Source organism: Macrosteles quadrilineatus, unplaced genomic scaffold, assembly GCF_028750875.1.
Source record: "Macrosteles quadrilineatus isolate MER2022 unplaced genomic scaffold, UCM_ALF_1.0 Scaffold_4__1_contigs__length_99947679, whole genome shotgun sequence".
NCBI lineage: Eukaryota > Metazoa > Arthropoda > Insecta > Hemiptera > Cicadellidae > Macrosteles > Macrosteles quadrilineatus.
The window spans coordinates 18,798,277-18,818,304 of NW_026542597.1; the positions used below are offsets into that span (position 1 = coordinate 18,798,277).

The 20,028-nt window shown below is 36.8% G+C and overlaps 1 protein-coding gene across 3 annotated transcripts in view; it reads right to left on the reverse strand.

Moving 5' to 3' along the window:
- Window positions 1-20,028, reverse strand: part of LOC128991276 (uncharacterized) — a 114,378-nt gene that overhangs the window by 8,608 nt on the left and 85,742 nt on the right. For 2 of the 3 annotated variants that reach the window (XM_054414007.1, XM_054414008.1), the window contains exons 4-17: window positions 19,399-19,598; window positions 17,015-18,851; window positions 16,041-16,219; window positions 15,451-15,602; window positions 14,583-14,740; window positions 11,910-12,016; window positions 11,596-11,634; window positions 7,464-11,165; window positions 6,478-6,603; window positions 5,860-6,015; window positions 5,264-5,423; window positions 4,859-5,024; window positions 4,418-4,555; window positions 3,665-3,739 (exon numbers count right to left, since the gene is read on the reverse strand). In XM_054414007.1, the coding sequence (XP_054269982.1) occupies window positions 3,665-3,739; window positions 4,418-4,555; window positions 4,859-5,024; window positions 5,264-5,423; window positions 5,860-6,015; window positions 6,478-6,603; window positions 7,464-11,165; window positions 11,596-11,634; window positions 11,910-12,016; window positions 14,583-14,740; window positions 15,451-15,602; window positions 16,041-16,219; window positions 17,015-18,851; window positions 19,399-19,598 (7,195 nt within the window). The remainder of the gene's footprint in view (window positions 1-3,664; window positions 3,740-4,417; window positions 4,556-4,858; window positions 5,025-5,263; window positions 5,424-5,859; window positions 6,016-6,477; window positions 6,604-7,463; window positions 11,166-11,595; window positions 11,635-11,909; window positions 12,017-14,582; window positions 14,741-15,450; window positions 15,603-16,040; window positions 16,220-17,014; window positions 18,852-19,398; window positions 19,599-20,028) is intronic. The other variant, XM_054414009.1, reaches the window with a different exon arrangement.

Genomic DNA, 20,028 nt, shown 5'->3' on the forward strand with positions numbered 1-20,028 from the left:
TTCATTACCTAAACAATATCCTTTGTTTGGTGATTTCAGAGATAGAATTGACATTTCGCATGTATACTTCTCCACTGTGTACATACAGCAGAACAACGTTTACAATTCTTTATTTTTTAAACCATTGTTCGTATAACAATAAAATATAAAACACTTGCATCATTCTTGCATGCTAATCTTTTACGCTTTGAAAAAGAAACCTCGTTCGCCCAAGATTGGGATTAAAAATTTCCAAGGACTGGCGAGGGAAGCGTTCACAGAAGAGAAACATTTATTACCCTGCTAAAAGCCCTAGCTGAATGACAAGTGGTCCAACTGAATGAATATTGTAAATTACCGAATTAAATGTAAAACCTGAATATTGTAAAAAATAGAAAATAAAACATATTACCGTTGACTATACAGGGTGTTTGTGAACTCAATCACATCACAAAAAGTAAAGAATCTGTCTAACAAGTAAATACCAAAAAGTAGCAGTAATTTTTATTTACATGTCATAATGCATTATTTATTCGGTTTCATTAAACAGCTTAGTCAGTCACAATGCCGTGCGTGATTATAAAGTAAAATTATTATAAGTTTGCGGCAGTAATTTTAATAAATGACAATTTCAGTTCTTGTATTTAACTAAAAATATTTAGGATCTAACAAAAAATTACACAATATCTTGTTATTTAAACAAAGAAAATACTTAGTCCTTGGCCACTTCCTTAACAACTGCTGGACTGACTGTGTTTTTACATACATAGCCCATTATAGACTAAATAATAAATATTGATAGAATGAAAACCAACAATTTTCGTGAGGCTCAGCTGTACTGAAATGATCTTTCCTTGTACATAATGTATATTATTTTAATTATATATGTATATTATTTTGTTGTACAGCTAAGAGGCTGTTTAGTTCATTTATTTTAGTTCATTTGTTTAGTAGTGCCATTTGTGACGGCGATTAGGCTTAACGTTAAGGGGCCGAGCATTACTTTGTTGTTCAGTTAAGAGGTAGTTCAGTTCTTTTCATTTATATTAAGGTACAGTACTGCAATTTGTGACAGTAATTAGACTGAACAGTAGGGGACCGATCATAGTTCGATGTTATTTAGTAGGTTAACAAAGTAAAATATACGGCACTTATTTATGGTTTAAAACTATTTTAAAGTAAAACTTACCATTACTAACCCATTATAAAGTTATAAAGTTATAAAGTATAAAGTTACTTGGCCGTTTCGTTTGTATTTACAAAAAATTACAAACGTTGTTGCCACGTTAAAACTTTTTTTCTTCAATTGTTTTGCAAAAAGCATTTTAATGGTTAATTCTGATTGTTTTGAATGTTATTACTTTTTCATTAATAGGTTTAACTATTTTAATTATTACTATTTCAGCAATTTTGAGTATAAACGCTTAAGCATAAATCTATTTATTTCATTGGTAAAGTACGTTATTGCTAAAGATTCAATACTTTTTGGAGGTTAAGTTAAAATTATTTGAGTTCTTAACCAAATTCTTATTTCAAAGCTGGCCCGTTAGATAAGGCTTAGTATTATAGTTGTTACATTTGTATTATTCGTGACTTAATGGGTTAAAACAGTACTATATACATATATTTATATATATGTTATGTGATTGTGGCCAATTAACAATACTTGACAATTAACAATACTCCTCAGTGCATAAAATATAAAAAAATCGTCTACAATATAAACTATATTCGTGATTTAAATTATTCAATCGTTGAATCACTATTTCTTTTGCTTTTTGTAACTGTAGATACTGTATGTGCTTTTTTCTTTGTGCATGCTCTTATTTATACTTTTTCATTACTATTTACACTAATTATATTCATGGTTATACGTAATAAATATTATTTTTACACAATTCTTTTAATTTCATTTACCACTATTTCAGTTTAAGTGTCACATCACTTTGTAAAAAGTGTAATGCAAAATGCCTGAATTATTTTGCAATGCAGATTTGTCACATTATTTTTCAAACCAGATAACGAGAACCCCAGCGTATGCAGGAGTATATTTTCTTTTAACGCATTAAAAAAACATTTATTTGTATACAGCAGAACCAAATTTTTGACCAGGGTGTTTTATATTTTTATACATTGGGTTGTCTGTAGCTGCCGATGTGGGGTCTTCATTTGCTAAATCATAGGGCCATAAACGAGGGATCGTAAACTTTCACCGTACCCCAGCTTACAAAAGCCGAGATATCCTCGCGGTCACGTCCCTGTGGGCATTGACTATGCAGCGGGGGTGTTTTTACAGTCTGGGAGATCCAAACAACAGTTTGGACTCAACAAGTTTTCTTTGTACAGTACATATAAGCAAATAAGAAATCATTTTTCTGTTAATTCAATTTATCTTTCGATTATTTGTTTGGAGTAAAGAAATTACTAACCTTCATGCTCAATTATTAAGCGTTGTTAATGTTAAAGATTTTCACGATGATAATTTTTAGAATGAATACATTTTGCACTATTTGCTTTAGAATTATAAGGACCATCATAGAAGAATTTCAATCAGAATTGATTTTTTTTTCAAAAATCCATTTCTCGGGTTTGTCATAGTTTTATGGGAAAATAACATAAGTTTCAAGAACTTTTGAACCGTAGTTTTTACCGGAATATGGGGCTGCACTAGATGTTGTTAAGAATAAAAAGGATTATCACTTACGAGTACTTAATTCAATCAAAACAGGGGTTTTCTTTAGAAATTAACATTTTTTCTGGTATTAAGGGATATTTTGTTGAAATAGGCTACCATAATTTACAATGGAATTTTAACCGTAATTTTTACAGAAATTAGAGTTATACTATTTTGTTCTAAGTTACAACATACTACAGTACTATTTTTTCAAAATCGTTCGGTGATTTCAGACATCAATTCAGTGGATATATCCACTCAAAACTCATACTCGAAAATTTTGGGGTAAACAATACTTTATCCATGTACTAACTAATATTGGGAGAAATTAAAAATAAGTTGTCAAAGATTTGCTATACCCTCCTGAATAAACTCGTACCGTACCAAGCATACGGACGGTACGTGCAAATGAGTAAACAAAACGCGGTATCGCGCGCGCAGCAGTAGCCTACTCCATCAGGAGCAATGACCTACATCGCATTCACACAGCTGCGCCGCCGCCGCCGAGTACATCGCGAGACGCGAGCGCGGGCAATCGTTCACTCCGCATCGCTGAGTCTAGTCCAACAGTTTAGTCTAGTCTAGTCCGCCGCTAAGCTCAGTCCAGTCCAGTTGGCAGCAACTGCAGCGCGCCAGGCGACGGTTCCATGAACTTCGTGGTGACGGTGCTGCGATCTAAGTAGAGGGGTCAGTACTACGTGCATCCACCGTGCACAACACAGTACATTGTAGAAATTTCCTGTTCACGCGTCCTCCCGCATAGTCTTCAATCTAGTAGTGTTATATAGTCAATGGTCTCAGGTAGCTGGTGATTCGGTGGCATAACCAATGTTTTTGGAAAGGCATTATTTTCTGCCATAATCAACCCTTTCCCTCTACCACTCCACACTGGACAAAACTACCTTCTTAGGGTAGTTCGACTGTATTTACTATTTAATTTGAAAAACAGATTTAAAATGTAATACAAATATTTTTGAAGGAGGTTATGTAAGATATACGAGTTTGACTCACTTCACATTCTCACTGCCGAATCTCTTCTTTGCAGCACACAATCTTCCCAGCAATTGCAGGGCTCCTGTGTTGAGACTGTAAACATTTGCACTAGTTACAATCATGTTATATTATATTCAATAAAAAACAGGGCTTAACGTTTAGGCAGTCAACAACCTGATCGATCTAATGCGATTACAATTCCAGACCAAGATAAGATTCACAGATGACAAAGTAGTTTACAATAAACTTGGAAGGTTTATTAAATTATTTACAGATCAAAAAATCAGTCAAAGGTAAAATTTATTCATAAATTACAATTAACTAGCATTCATATTAAACATTTAACTAAATAGGCTTGGTTTTTTAAATGGAGAAAACCCCTGAAAATTGGGAAAATTACATGTTCAATCCTCTGTAATTTTTTCAGTGAGGGAATAGAGATATCAAAACTATTGCAGAATGGAATTTCACAATTTTGCCCTGATCCTGAGAGCACTGTTAGATCCAATGAATTGAATACTCACAAATTGGATTTACCAAACATTTAGAATAATTTAGAATGGAAGTCAGCCAATCCTTGTTGAGATTCTAACCAGGAAACCACCGTTCAATCCAGAATTGTTTGCAATTGACAGAATCCACGGATCCGGTACCCTACCATACTGAGGAAATTCTTACATTCAAGTTTAGTATGGTACATTCCCAATCAAAAATTCAATTGGCTCTAAAGGGATTGAAAATTGAAATAACAATTTTGATTGCACTACTCACTCAGCTTGCGAAGGCTGGCCGTTGCTAGTGGTTGGTTCTATCAAAGCTCTGCCTGTCCCCAGCAGCTTGTTGAGAGCTCGGTCCACCAAACCACCCAGAGCCAGCGACATCTTGCTCCTCAACTTCTCTGCAGCCTCTCTATAAACAAACAGTACATTTTTGTGAACTTTTTTCTCTACCCTCGACAAAGTCCTGCCTAGGGAAAAATACTGTGTTTTTTGTGTTCTATGGCCTACCCGTACTTCTTCTAAGGTAAGATAGCTGCTATTCCCCTATATTCTACAATTAAAAACCCTGGCCTAGAGCCTCTTCTTGAACAAAACTGATAAATCCTATTGTTAACTCAAGAAAAAAAAAATTAAAATTAAGGTTCGATTAGTTTCCAATAAAGCATGTTGATTAACAACAATTGTCCGCCCTTTTCATAAACTGTGCACTTACGAAAGCATAGGTTTGGGTGTGTCATTTGAGTCGTGGATCTTCTTGGTGTGTTGAGCTTGTATGTGAGCCTCCAGTTGAGATGCTGTAGGAACAATCTCCTTGCAGACGAAACAGACGAGACGACGGTCTACCTCTTCCGAGTTCAGCAATGCTCGTCGCTTCAGTCCTGCCACAGCACAGAGAGATAACGTAAAAGTCCCTTGCAGACAATGACAGTTTATTTGTCAACTTTTTTGATTGGAAAGAATTTTTTACAGTAGGAATCCTCCTGATTATCAAGATACCCTGCAGCTAACCCTAGGTTCAGCCTGAAGTAAAATGAAAAACAATCCTAGGTAGAGCCCAGCATCCTTGGACAAAAATGATCTAAAATCAACCATTACTCAGATGTATTGCAATACTCACGGGAAGCGTTGGTAACAGGAGCGCAGTGTGACCACGCAACATGAGTCTGCAGGGCTGCCAATCCGAGGAAATGTTTGTTGCATGTGGGACAAACCATCTCTCTGTTCTCATAGTCACCCAACATCTTGCCCACTCCTCTACAGGAACCTGCCTTGGAATCCTGCAATAAAGTTCATCCCTTGAGTCAATTGTTGAAGACACGTGTACAAGGCTTGATGTCATGATATAATTTCATCTAAGTTTAGGAATATATGACACATGAGTTTTCCATAAATGCACTCCAACAAGCTCCAGTGGCAGCCGAGCAAACTGGTTCAAATATAATCACAGAGTGCTAGTACAACTTGGTGGAAGAATTGATTTTCTTTTACATAACAATGTAAACAACCAACAACCAACGATATGATAACAATCAACTACTATGACAAAACCTTTCGTAGCTAGTGAGTCTAGTACAATAGATTCATCGCCTTTAGAAGCTAACGAAGCCATCCTACTTACTTTATCCACCTTAATGTGTAATTATTTATTCACAGCGATATACTTTGATCCAAAGTAGAAAGAGGATTTTGAAATTAGCAGTGTGCAGTGTTTACCTCCGAGTCACTGAGTGGTTCCTGTTTGCGCACCTCCAGCAGTGAGTCGGATGATAAAGGCAGTGTAGGCGTAGTGGCTGGCACTGTTTGATGATCCAGGTCCGTCAGAGTCGGGCCTTCCTCAGCAGGTCGGGAACTGTCATACACGTACTCCTCCTGCGGGTCAACCATCTGGTATGAGTAAAAAAGTTGTATGAGTGTACTCCTCAATTATTACTTTTATTTGGTGATGCATGGGTTGCAATTTGTATCAGTTTGGTTTTTTAATTTGTTATTCATTATTTTTAATTTCAAAGTGGTTAAATTGCCGACTACTGACATTTTAGCTTAAACTACACTTTTTTGGCGGGTAACGGTAGGTTTATGTGGTTACAATGATTTTAGTAGGTGTAAAAGTTGAAATTCACCAGTGACTAATGGAAAAATTATAAACATTAATGTTAGCAAAATGAAAACTGTATGCAATATTTATCACCATACCTGTGTAGTATTTTTTTTTTGGTGTCGCAGAATTCAATATTGGTTATTTATAAGAAATGGATTCTTTTTGAATAGATAACAGTGAAATACAGTTTTATCCAATATTGATAACTGTGTCCTGTGTGTGGGATGTATTACCTGCAGGGTATGTTCCCCCAGTTGGAACAGCATGGCCATCTCCTCGTCACTGGCGCCCATGGCCAGCTGTAGGTCAGACAAGCTGTATGGAGGATCTACCATGGGGTCCTGGTCTGAAGATAGCAGCTGCAAACAACAGTTCAGTCTGAACAACTTCATATTTTGGATAGCAAGACAATGATAAATTTATGAACAACACTTTATGAAGACTTAAAAAAAGAACAAATTTCAGTGATATTTAAGATTTTTTGAAAAATGTTTAGGAAATTTTTTGTGAAGGTTTTGAAAAAAACCTGATTATATAGTCAAAGTTGGATTTTGTAAAATTTATTTTTTTACAACCATGACGAGAATGCCAAGTAACTGAGTTTGTTTTAATGGGAAAAATTTCAGCTAGCTTACAAGGGGGAGTTAGTCTAGCAGCTAATAGGTACATAATAAAATAAATAATATACCTTTTAACGTTGTATGTATACATTCTAGAATAGAACAAACCATTCCATTTTATTTTTTAAGTTGTATCCAGTTTTACAGTAAGCTGAATTGAACCACTCGAACAGTGTGGGCCAACTTTTTAACAACGAAATACTGAAATAACCACCTGCTTGTGAACTATAGCATGTTTAATTTCAGATCAACAATCACAGTAGCAGAACCTAACTATATAACTATAGCACACCCTGTGAATAGCTCATTCAACGTTCTTTAAAAAAAATCTGCTGGTCTATACAATGGAATGTCTACTATCAAAAAGGCAATAGGCCTCTAGACTCATAGTTTACTCAGGGTAGGTACTTTATTGATTTTATCTTATTAAAATCTGTCTCTTAAAAGAATTTATCCGCTAAAATCTGTTTGTTAAAAGAATATCTAGTCTGCTTAAAATATGTTCCTTAAAAGAACTTATCTGCTGAAATCTCTGTCTTAAAAAGGTCTTTAAGTTGATTACAATTTAAATTAGAAAACAAATCAGAATTTGAGCCCACCTTGTTGACTGTGTCGACCATCAGAGTGCCGAGGCTAGACGTGCAGCTGTTATCGTCTAGAGGAGCTCCCTCCCACCACTCAATCCCGAGTCCCCACTCTTCCTTGGCAGGACTACTAGTAGACTCTACCACAGCACCTGGCTCCCCTCCGTCTGACCCGTCCTTCTGTTTCAACTGATGCATCACCTTGGCTACGTTCAATGTCCGCTTCTCCAGATCATTGATGATGTTCCCGATGGACTTGCAGTACTTGACTGGGTCGCTCTCCTCTGACAGGTTGCTTTTATTAACAGCCGCCACTGTAGACTTCAATTTGTGTTCTGCCGTAAGCTGGTGTTCGTACAAGTTGTAGGAAGACTCAAACTTTACATCACAAACAGAACAGTAGAACTTCTTCGCCGTCTCACTCGCCGATTTCGTTTCAGACTCTTCACAAAGTACTTGAGACTTGTTTTTGTTCTCCACAACAGACACTTCCCACCGATTTCTCGACACTCCGACTTCAATTTTCTTTATTTTCTTTGAGAGTTTTTCCTTTAAAAACTGTCTATCTTCCCTACGAGCTATCTTTGGTTTGGTAATTTTACTTATTTTACTGTCCATAATATCGATGTGTTTGTTTTTAAGAAGCTTTTTCAGCTTCAACTTCTTCCTTTTCTTCTTGATTACTTTATCTTTGATGACACTCAACACGATGTCTTCTCTTGAGCTGGTACTACTTGGACTCAGAGGTTTTAGGTTGGTAACTACTTCGTCGTCGGGTTCATGATGCTTGACTGGCTTTTGTTTCAGTGGCTTGGAAGTGGAAGTTCTACTGTCTTCACAAGGGGTTGTAATTGCAGTTAAGCTTTTTGAAACTTCTTTGGTTTTAATACTAGATATATTAACATCTTTAACTGTCTCATTTATGTTATTGCTTACTTTCCAGCCTTCCTCACTCTTCTTCTCATTCTCTTTGACAGCTGTGATATTTGCTCCTTTGACATAATGTTTAATTGTGAGATAATCTTCAATTGACAACTGTTTGGTTTTTACGACTTCTTTAGACTTAACGCTTGAAGGTTTTGATTCATCATTGGGGACATTGACAGAGTTCTTTGTTTGGTCAGAAGATTGTGTATCTGCAGGTTTATCTTTAGGTATTTTATTGGAAGTTGAGCAATCAGTTTTCACAGTCGATGTAGTTGCTGCAGGTTCACCTTCAATTGATTTGGTATTATCAATCACCTTATCTTTCACTGAACTAGGATATCTCGAGGGATTGCTTTCCAAACGTTCCTTCAAATATTTGTTTTGGTATCCTTTAAAGAACTTTGTGAAAATCTTTTTTCTTTTCTTTCTTTTCCTTCTCATCAGTAAGGGTTGGCTAGGTTTGGAGGCAGCTGGACAAGGCACAGGGTTCTCTGATTCTTCCATGATTTCTGCACTTCCAATACTGACATTATAAATAATTTCATCAATTTTTGTCCAATCTACTTCTCTACTGATTGCTATTGCATCATGATTTTGACTTAGAACACTCTCTATTGCTTCTTGTATATGCTCCTCAGTTCCTTCATTTGAAAGGGCTTCCTGCGAGGAGCTTGGATTAGGTTTTATTACTTCAGAGGATAAAAAATCTACCTTATCATTTTCAATTACTTTTCTATCTAAAATGCCTGTTTCTTTGGAATAAAAACTGTTAGAATCTTCAGATGTACTACATCCTATTGTTTTCTTAATCACTGTATCAATTGCTTCTTTGATGTGCTGATCTGTTTCTTCAGTAATACTTTTAAACCTTGGGCGACCAGGTTTCCTTTTAACCATCGTTATATCTTGAGCCTGTGATATATTTTCTGACAGATATTCTTCTTTTTCGATTTTTATAGGTTTTTCCACAGTAGCCTCTACTTTATCATCAGGATTCTTCTTACTTGCACAGTTTTCATTGTTTAAAATAATTGAGTTTCTAACATCCTGCTTGTTTTCTGTTATAATTTTTGGACGAGGTGGTCTTCCAGGTTTCCTTTTTTGTACAACAGGTGGTTCTTGTTTTATTTCCTTTTGAAGATCAAATACTATTTTATCTTTGGTTACATTAGAGCTTTGGTCAAAACCCTCTGTTGAGACTTCTTTTGTTGTATTCTCCGGGGGAATTTCAAAAAAATCTGCAGGCTCAGTACTTGACATCATGTCATCATTTCCGATTGAATTTGTACGTCTGGTAGATTTTCTGTCAGAGCTTTGTACAAAAGCCTGAATATCCTGGAGATCAGACAGATCAGAAATAACAGAATCAATATCTGCATAGTCAGAATGATTGATAGTGGGCACAATTTGTCTTCGTGAACGTACAGACCTAAAACTCAACTCTGAATTGGAACAAATCCGTTTCCGCTTTCCAACAGCTACAGCTCCTTCTTTTTGTAGTTTTTCAAATTCATTCATAAGCATCAGAAAATTGGATCTCTTTTTCCTTTTCATCTGATTTTTCTTAATGAGAGCATTAGTCATTTTCAACCCAGGTTTGCGAAGACCAACTTTAGTACTCACTAGTTTATTGGTGATTTTCACTTTGAGCTTACGTTTTCTACCACGTCGTTTTATTTCTTTGAATATTTCAGTAACTTTCTTGTTCCTCTGGTCACTGCCAGGTGACTTTACAAGAGGGGTTGTTTTCGGTGTTTCTACGCTAGAAACAACAGATTTTTCCACCTTCTCTTCTAGTGTCTGGTCATCAGCTGATTTAACCTTCTTCACATTTGGTTCTTTCTTTTTACCAGAAACTTCATTCTTGTCAGAGCCTAAGGATTTGAAGTACTTGTGGTGGTACTGTGAGATGTCAAAGCTCTCATCACTGACAAGGCTGACTGTAGCATCCACCAGGGACATTCTCCTCACAGTCTCGTCTCTGGAGATATCCACAGGTGACAAGATAGGTATGTCCTCCACACTGTCTCCTAGCACCTCTGCCACCGGCTCCTCAGGACACAGCTGTGGCATCGCAGGTTCCTCTGAGCGACTACAGTTGTGCTTCAACAAGGCCATCAGGTACGGGAACACGCAGCCGCACTGAGTGCACTTGTTGGTTTGCTTGTCTTCGCTGTTCTTATCCTCTTTCCAGTACACACACTTCTTTTTGTGTCTGTGGCAGGAGGAGGCGTTGTCAAACTGCATTCCACATCCGTTACATATTATCAACTCAGAATCGTTTTCTGGTTTCTTCACATCCCACACAGGCTCTGTTTTGATTTGTTTTTCTTCTGTTTTTGCTTTCTTTCTTTTGTCAGCTTTTGTGACCATCCTGTTCTCGATTTTGTCACTAGATTCTAGCATGGCTTCCCTCATAGCTGCGAGTATTTTTGAAGTTTCTATCGGCTCATCGTCAACTAGCTCCTTTTCTTTCTCATGCTCTTCTGTACTCTCTCTAACCACACGGATCATCTGGAGACTGGTGAGAATGTCGGAATGTTGAACCATATTCTCAGCCTCCAGGGGTTGGAATTCCTTCTCTATCGCTTCTTCCTTGATTGGAACACTGTCTAAAGGTTCTGTTTTGATTTTTATTTCTTTGTTTCGGGTCTTTTCTTCTTGTGGTATGTTTTCTGTTTTCACTTTTTTCTGACTGTTCACTTTGGTGTTGCCTTTTCCCACTTTTGATGCTTTTATAGCAGAGTGTCGTGCTGCACTGGAGTGAGTTGCAAGAGATGATATCGGGACCTGAAACAGAAAGGACTTCATATAATCTCAAGATAACAGACATTAGTATTTATCTTTTCTTCATATAAAACACGCCAAATTTGTTAAAAAACTTTAAAATATCAGAAAATTGTAGATATGGTAGAATTTTAACGAAACAGAACGATTATAAAGTTTTTGTTTTAAAATCTGTATTTGAGTCTCATTTTTTACCTATTTAATAATTTTTTGAAATAAATTTATGCTTTAGCAGTCTCTAAGGTCAAAAAGGTAGGCTACAACGAGACAAACAAAAATTTATTGCCTAATAGTTATTGATTTGAAGTTTTAACAAAACAGACATAAATATACCAAATCACAACACAACATGCAACTAAAAAATGTCATAAAATAAAAAATAAAGTAAAAAATACCATCATAACAACATTGACAAGTGAATTATCAAAAATACCTTGTGGTGTCGATTATGTCGTTTCCTCAATAAGCGGTTCTGCCATAAAAACGAGACATTGTGTTAGACGGGTGCTATTGTGTTTAACTATTCTCTAAAGAGTAGCCAAAATATTGTTTACCTCCCACAATTGTGGTATGCATTGATCTCCTTTTAAAAATTATGAGTGAATCAGAGTTTACAGTTTTTAACGGAACATTTAAAACCCTCAATAGTTTTTTTAAACTCTAAACCTAGTATTTCAATGTTGAAGATTTTATTTTCTTTAGAGTTTCAAAAATAGTTAATTGAATAAAAACATCTTTAAAACTTACACTGTTGATTGTAGCTTGACTTCGAGTTTTTATCTCCAAATCCTCCCCGATTGCACGTCGAGTACGTTTTGCCGGAAGATTTGCTATCATCTTCTGGATTGTGTCCACTGCAAAAATACAAAAACTTAATGACTGTTTTAAACAATACCATGCAATTTACTGTCCTGCAACAAATTTAAGTAAATTCATCCAGTTTTGTAAGATCTTTTAGATTATCAAAAAGTCACGTAAAAATCTCTTTTAAAAACTAACTCCTGTATCATTAGCACTGATACTACTGATTAATGTAATAATTTTTTGTGCTCTTTCAGGTTTCATATTTAGGGGAAGATGCTTGACTGGGATTACAGACTTCATTTTTGATTGATTGACTAATGCTAGTGACTGGGATTGCAGACTAGGGGGCGGTTCACGAGCTCGGGACTATCGTAGTCCGAGCCCAGAATCCGGAAATAACCGGTATTTGGGCCGCGACTTAAAAAATCGGGTTCACGAGCTCGAGACTATATAAGCCGCGGACCAAACTGATAGGCGGCACACAATTAGTGCAGGGATAAAACCCGGTTTTAAAAGTTGGGTTCACGAGTCCAATTACAGATAGTCCCGGCTCTGATCATTAGTCCCGGTGGGTTCACGAGTCAAGTCCGAGCCCAAATGAGATGGTTCGGGCCCAAAAGAACAATGGTGTTTGGTCTCCAACTCAGACCTGGTAGGAGGCAGGTTTAACGTGACATGATGCCGGTTTTATCTAATTAGCTCCTTTATTTTTATTATTTGTTAAAAACTAATGTTTAAATATGGTTCCTCATTAAATTCCGAACAGTTTCATTACCCACAACACCATATTTGAAAAATATGTAAAAATGGTAAAAAGGCTCATAAAACATGAAAAAAAATCATCAAACAACTTAAAACGACAGATAAATTATGCACGTAACAAAGTAGTATCATAACAAAGATATTTTACTGATAAAACCCATGTTATTACAATTTTAACGACAAAATTATGCGTAGAATATAAATATAACTAATCAGCCACAGCTCCAACATAATTATCAGAAATAATTTTTTGCCGTGGGAAACATCAAGCAAACCGTCAGTCGTTGAGTACGGTTCGCGGTGATATCACTGTCTTGTGTTGTACTCACTGGTCGCCGTGTGTATTGAATATGACTATGAAATAGCTATACTGTATTATGTTAACAATTATGTACAATCACTCCACTTCCTCGCATAAGACCAGCTCGTTATCATGACTAAACCCTTTTATGACTTGATGAATTTAAAAATAGATTAAAATGTTCCAAAGATACCGTCAATGAGTCATTTGAGGCGTTCATTCCAAGGCACGGATTTCCCGACAGCAAAATCCATTAGAGTATTCTAAATTGGAAAAAAATGTCAGTTGCACTAATGTTTTTGGCTGATGGCACTTTTCATCGAGAAACTGGTGATTTATTGGATGTTAGTAAAGTTTGGATGGTAGCTATTTGTTTGGTAATGAAAGCAGAACAAATACAATTTTCAGTTCGAAGCTATGCCCAAAGAAAAAAAAACTATGTTTTCCTACTAGTAAATATAATATAATACTAGTAAACCCTTCCTACCAAGTAAATATAAACACATTGTAATGAAACTGATTTTAAAAATCGCAACAACACAAAATGTAAATTAAAAACCATAGCTGTTAACATAAATAATATTACGAGCTAATTGCAGAATATTATTTTCAACATTTTACAGTTAGATTATTATAGAGTGGAAGAATAACGGAAATAATATTCTTTGTTTACAGCCACGATTAAATCCAGCAAACACATACGATTTTTATATCTAATAATCAGTACCTCTAAATACATTTTAGTTTCAATAATTGTACCATTTAAATAAGTTTAGTTAAAATTATCCTATCCAAAAATCACCATCCCTAATTATCGGGAATTTATGCAAAATAGGCATTCATACGGTTATAAATAGACCTACCCGGTTATTTTATGTCATGCATCTTAATTGAATTATAATAATGCACACAGAAAAATATATTTCACTAAAGACTTCCATTTTCTGATGTCATACAACCGTGGATTGTTGTGTTTATAAATCAATAAACTTAGATCAATAGGCGAGCATTGGGGCAATGAAATACGGGGAAAAATAATCGTTATGGACGTTTTGGTTCAGCCTTTTTTCACGATCATCCTATTGTATGGAAGTGCGTATGTCAGCAGCAGTGGCTTCACATGTGTTTCCAGACTGTTGTTACTGGTTGTTACCAACGTTTCAACAGAAATTCCCTGCGAATCCCTGTCATAGGCTCCGCTACAGATTTGGTCTCGACCTACACTGGGCCCGGCTTTCACATCATTAGGCTCTGACTCGTGAACCCATTTTTTGGTCGTCGCTTATATAGTCCGGGACCAACGTCTGGTCGCGGACTATGAAGTCCCGAGCTCGTGAACCGCCCCTAGGTTTTTGATGAGAATGGTGCATTGAGCACAAGGGCATAGGTTTTTAGGTTTTTTTTGAGAGGATAACAGGATTATCTTAAAGGGAAAGAGTCCAAACTGGCTTAAGAGAGCATTTTTAACTTTAACTAAGGAAGAAATAGTTTTCTATTTCAGGTCCAATGTTCTTCAGGTGTATAGTTTATTTTTGATTGATTGATATACGTACTATCGCCAGGCTTGGTGCGGATGCGACCGCAGGAGTGTTTGGCCGGTGTGTTGGGGATATTCCGCTTGAGCATGCGCCTGCCTTGATGTTTGCGCCGACGAGACCCGAACCTCCACTTGCGTCGACGTCCACCTGACGCTCCAACAAGGCTTTGCCAGCTGCAACAAACAGATTATTGTGTATTCGCTTGGACACAGATGTTGTAAAGATATTCTTTTTATTGAAGAAAGTTTGGAAGTTGTATTTTTCCATCTTACTTATTGAGGATTATCTTATAAATAAATACTACTGTATTATTTATTTACCTCTATGATTATATTATTTTTTGTAACACTAAACATATATTCTTGTAGTTGTTTGCCATTACAAAGAAAAATAGCCTTTAAAACATATTTTGACATTCAAAAAAGTATTTTTTTAGTTTAATTGTTTTCACATTACAGGTTACGATCCACCAAAAAAAGAATTAGAAAGGTTACATACAACCAGGATGCACAAACTTTTTTGATATCATGAAAATCAGACCACCCGCTTAATCTCCTGCTCTGAAAACATATGTTTACTCTGGCAATAACTTTATAGGGTCCCCACTCAATAATGCACACATAATTAACAAAATTCAGGGTTGTTTGTAGTTTTTAGTGGTGTTGATAAGATACTAGCGACTGTGAAAGCCTCACTCATAAGTAATGCTTGCACAATCAAAAATTACGTAATGATCATTACGTTGCCATCTCTCGATGGCGGTAGAAAATTAAGATTACACCGTAAATCCAACGAGAATCAATGTATCTTCGAGAGGTGAAATTGGCCCACAATTTGCAGTTTTCACACTTGAGTGGGTACTAAAGTAGTTGATGTGACATACCTAGTGTCTCCGCCGCACTCCAGCATGTGTCTATGTAGGTCGGAGAGGACAGTAGATTGACGACCACACTTGCTGCATGACAGTGGCGCTGTGAGAGGCGCAGGAGTGGTGTACTCTACTGGCGTCTGCGGCGGCAACCGACGATAGTAGAACTGACAACACCATCCACTCATATAATAACCGTAGTAATACAAGTAAATTCCATTACTAGGGCCTGAAGTGAACCTTTTTGAATAAAAACTTGTGCTTGTGTGAGCAAGGATTGAAATTACATTTTTGGCCTGCATAATAAACTTTTTTGTTACTATACTACTTTGAGAATGGAAAAATGGATCCCGTGGCCCTTTAATATGTGATTTCCAGAGACTTCCATGACCCCATACTAGAATCAGTGGTTTTTTAGAGACTTTCATCCCAAAACAGAATTAGAGACTTATCACTGACTTCATGACCCCAAAAACAATCGGCGACTTTCCAAGAGCTCAGTGACTCCCCAATAGAATCAGTTTGTTTTCAGATTTCCGTGATCCCCCATTACAATCAGTGACTTTTCACAGACTTGTGTGATCAGTGAGTTTTCAGTAACTTACCCAGTCCCAGGCAGAGCTCTGTTCGTGCACTATCTCCACATGGGGCACCCACACGTTGGGATGTTGAGCGTACTTGTGGTCCTCTACTTCCCACAGACAGGTTGTTGTGAAGCCACACACAGAACACAGGAACCTACGTGGTCGAACCCACTCTCCACTCAACACCGAGTTTCCACCTTCTGTAAAGTTCATACATTTATACTAGTAAACACAACAGTACCACAACAGCCATATAATAAGTTAGAGCTGTCAAACAGTTTCCCTGCAAGATTGTCTCTGGTAAAATTGTCCTACATTCCAAAAATTAGGAACTTTGAACATATTATGTTTGAAACATAAATTACTGTAGGAAAGTAAAATAATACTAGCTTATATTGATTTAACCATAAAGAATTAGGCCTCCTCATTAAAAATTATGGGTTTAAATTTTGTATAGACAATGCTTTCACTTTATCATTCATTTACCTCTAAAATCCCCACCATTCAACAGATAAAAAAGGAATTTTTTCACAGGCAAAATAACTGTAGGTTATTTATCTTTTATGTTAATTTCTACAACCTCATCCTACCAAATGACAGTTTTAGATTCAGTCAAAAGTAAACAAGAGTATCATTGCAGTTTTAACGTTAAACATTTTAAAATACAATTAGGCCTACCGGTATTTAAGTATTTTCACTAGAGCAAATAGAAATATTTCATTAGTAAAATTTTAAACGCATCTCTTACAGATTTGAATTTTATTTTGAAATTATAATCGATACAAGTATGTGGAGATAAATTTTGAATCGGATCTCCTATGCACAAATGCTAATATAAGATTTGTTTAAATTTTTTCATGGTGTTCAATCTTTCTCCAAGTGGATTTTACGATAATGAAAAGATGAAGTGTCCAGTCAAAATTGATCACAGTTTACCATATGTTTAAATCTATTCTAAAATATTTCCTTTTGTAAAAATGTATTTTGTAGATTACCTTTGTCCTTGTCAGTGTCAGGTTCACCAAAGGCCTCAGCACAGTCGGGCACAGGTCTCTCCACCAGCAGCAGGCCAGCTGGGATGTTAGCAGGGGACTCCTTGTTGGCCTCCTGCCCAGCCATGGAGTTAAGCCTCTGAAGATTCCTTCTCATGGTCAACTGAGTTGATATGTCCAAGTGAGACATGTCCTTGATGTACGAGGTCAAGCCACAACGTCCGTCATAATTCTTTGGGAAACTGAACTTCTCCCAAGGAGCTCTAGGACTGATCGGTATAGTCTTTGCCTCTTTCTGCTGCACTGGTGTGCTGGTGGCCTCAGGTTCGTCCGCAGGCACTGTAGGTGAAGAGAACGACGCACCCGCAGAGAAATTGAGCACTTTGTTCTTCCCTTCGGCGGAAGAAGCCTTGTTCAGGTCATACTCCATGACCTCTTGTGAGTCTAACTTCCCATCCAAGTGGTGCGTCAGGTTCTCACGGATGTTGTGAGCGATTGTACTGTAGAATAGCAGCTCCGGGTCGGGTGGTGGAGTAGGAGTGGGTTGTGGAACTGAGGGAGTCAATATAGGAGGCGGCGGAGTTGGTGTCTTTCTATTATCTAAGGCTCTTTCCTTAGCGTAATCTTTCTTTAATACTTTCTTCTTCTTTTTCAGTCTGTGGGCTATCCTTCGGTGTCTTGTCATGTTCAAAAAGCATGCAAACATTTTTGGGCACTCAGTACACTTAAGAACTAAGTTAGGATTGTTATTGTGTTCGAGGGCCTTTTCTGTCTCTCCCGACAATCGAGATTCAACACTCTCTTCTTGACCTTGGGGTTTGTTTGCAAGTTTTTGCTGAATCAACAGTTTTTTAGCAGTTCCCAAAGTCTTGTGGTTTTCCTTGTTGTGTTTCTTGTACTCTTCTCTAGTACCAAACCTCAGTTTACAAGACAGGCATCCTATGTACTCATCCGGATGGTGTAGAAGAAGATGTTTGAACACTCCCAATCTCTCTTTGAACATTTTCGTCTTGCACAGGTAACACTGATGTAGTTTTTTCTTCGGGTGGTGCAACTGCAAATGGTGTTTCTTTTTTTGTAAAAATGTGGGAAAACTTTTTTCACAATAAAGGCAATAGTGGATAGTAGTGTCTTCAAGTTCCGGTTCAACTTCTTTACCGCACATCTCCTTATGCCGAAGGAACAATTTCTTTTTTTGGTAACGAGCTTTGCAATTGGGACACGAGTAGTTTTTGAACTGGTCATCGTTCAAGTTTTGCACGGACACAGGTAGATGATCCATGAGGTGTTGTTGGAGATCATCTCTCAGCATATAACATTTACCGCACGTGTGACATCTGTATAGGTCAGGAATGTCGTTGGGTGGGGAAAGGTTCGAGACAACCGGAGGACTGTCTTCTTTAATTATCTTCTTCTTCCCACCTAACTTTTCAATACTAGGATCAAACAGAATCCCACAGTTGTGCAAGTCCCTTTTAGAAATATGCTTGTAGTTAATGTGTGTTTTCAGGTAGTGTCGCTTTAGACTGAAGCCTCTATTGTAAACGCCCAAACATATATCACAAGTATACACCTTCTGCCCGTCGTGTAGTTCTATCACTTGTTTGGAATCCACTTGGAATGAAAACTTTGTCATATTATCGCTATTGTCAATTTCCGCTAACAGTTGAAGTGAAGGCACTTGATTATTACTAGATTTTTTCTTCTTCTTCTTGGTGAGGTCGGAGGTAAGGCCCACAGCTTTGTCCAGTGATTGCATGATCTGAAGAAATGCAGTAGCTCCAGCAGCAGCTCCAGTCGTGGGGTCGGCCTGTCCGTTGCTGGGCAAAGGCTGCTCAACCTGCCAGCAAACACAAATACTTGTAATAACAAGAAAATACAGAATAGTAAATTATTTTGTAAATATTAGAATATAATAGAATTGTATCAGATGGTAGTGTTAAAAACATTTTTATAAAACACTTTAAACACAAAAAATTGAATATCTTTTTATAATTGGAGAGAGAGAAACAAACTTGTTTAAAGATGTTTATTTTTCTTTACTTTGTTAAAAGACAGCTGACACTTTAAATTGATGATAACATTGTAAACTGAAGTAACATTCTTTATTAGGCTAAAGAACTTGATTGATCATGACCGAGTTGTTATCATGTTCTATTTTGAGTATTGTTTTTTTAAAAGTATAGTCTTGTCTGGAAACAGCAAAAACATTAATTAAGCTGCTTCAAAAAAGTTGTATTGACAGTCAAGAAAAAGAAGACAAGAATCTACCTTTTTACTATTTTTTCCCAATTGCTTATAGAAAATCATAATGTTAACAAAGGAAACATTTTTCTTAAAGAAAGTAGTCTTTACAAGTTATAAGTTAAAATTTACAAGTAACTAACCTCAACAGAAGTGCCGAGTTTCTTGAGTCTGTTGATGACGGGTGGAGGTATGGTAGGTTTATCACAGCTAGTGGAGTCTAGCAGAAGGTTCTGCAGAATGTTGTCTTCTGTAGAGTCACTCTTGGCCAACAACTTGGACACTACTCTGTTCAACACCCCCGTCTGTCCTCTGGTCTTGCTCCTCTTGTATAGCATCTCATCTGCAACAAAACCATAGATGAAACAGACTCCACAGATTCACCATTCTGTACCTAAAGACAACAAGGTTACTCCTGCTCAGTTCACTTTAGATAAGCACTCTACCTACTACGAGGACGAAACGTCATCTCGTAGTAACACAGCAACTTTCAGTCATGTGTTCGTCTAGTACGAAATACAAGATTCTTTTTATAAAAAAATACACCAATGTGTACCTTACAATAGTTTCAGGATTTACTATGGAAATTTCCCCCACAAGACCACAAAGTCTGACTGCTGGAAAAAAATTCTTAGGCACTCATAGCGGAGTTTCTGCTATACATAAGTTTACGAATAATAAAGAGGGAAAACACTGTTTTGTCTATGTGCATAATTTATATTTTACCCTTTATCAGGTAGATATCAGAATATATTGGTGATTTAGATATGAAA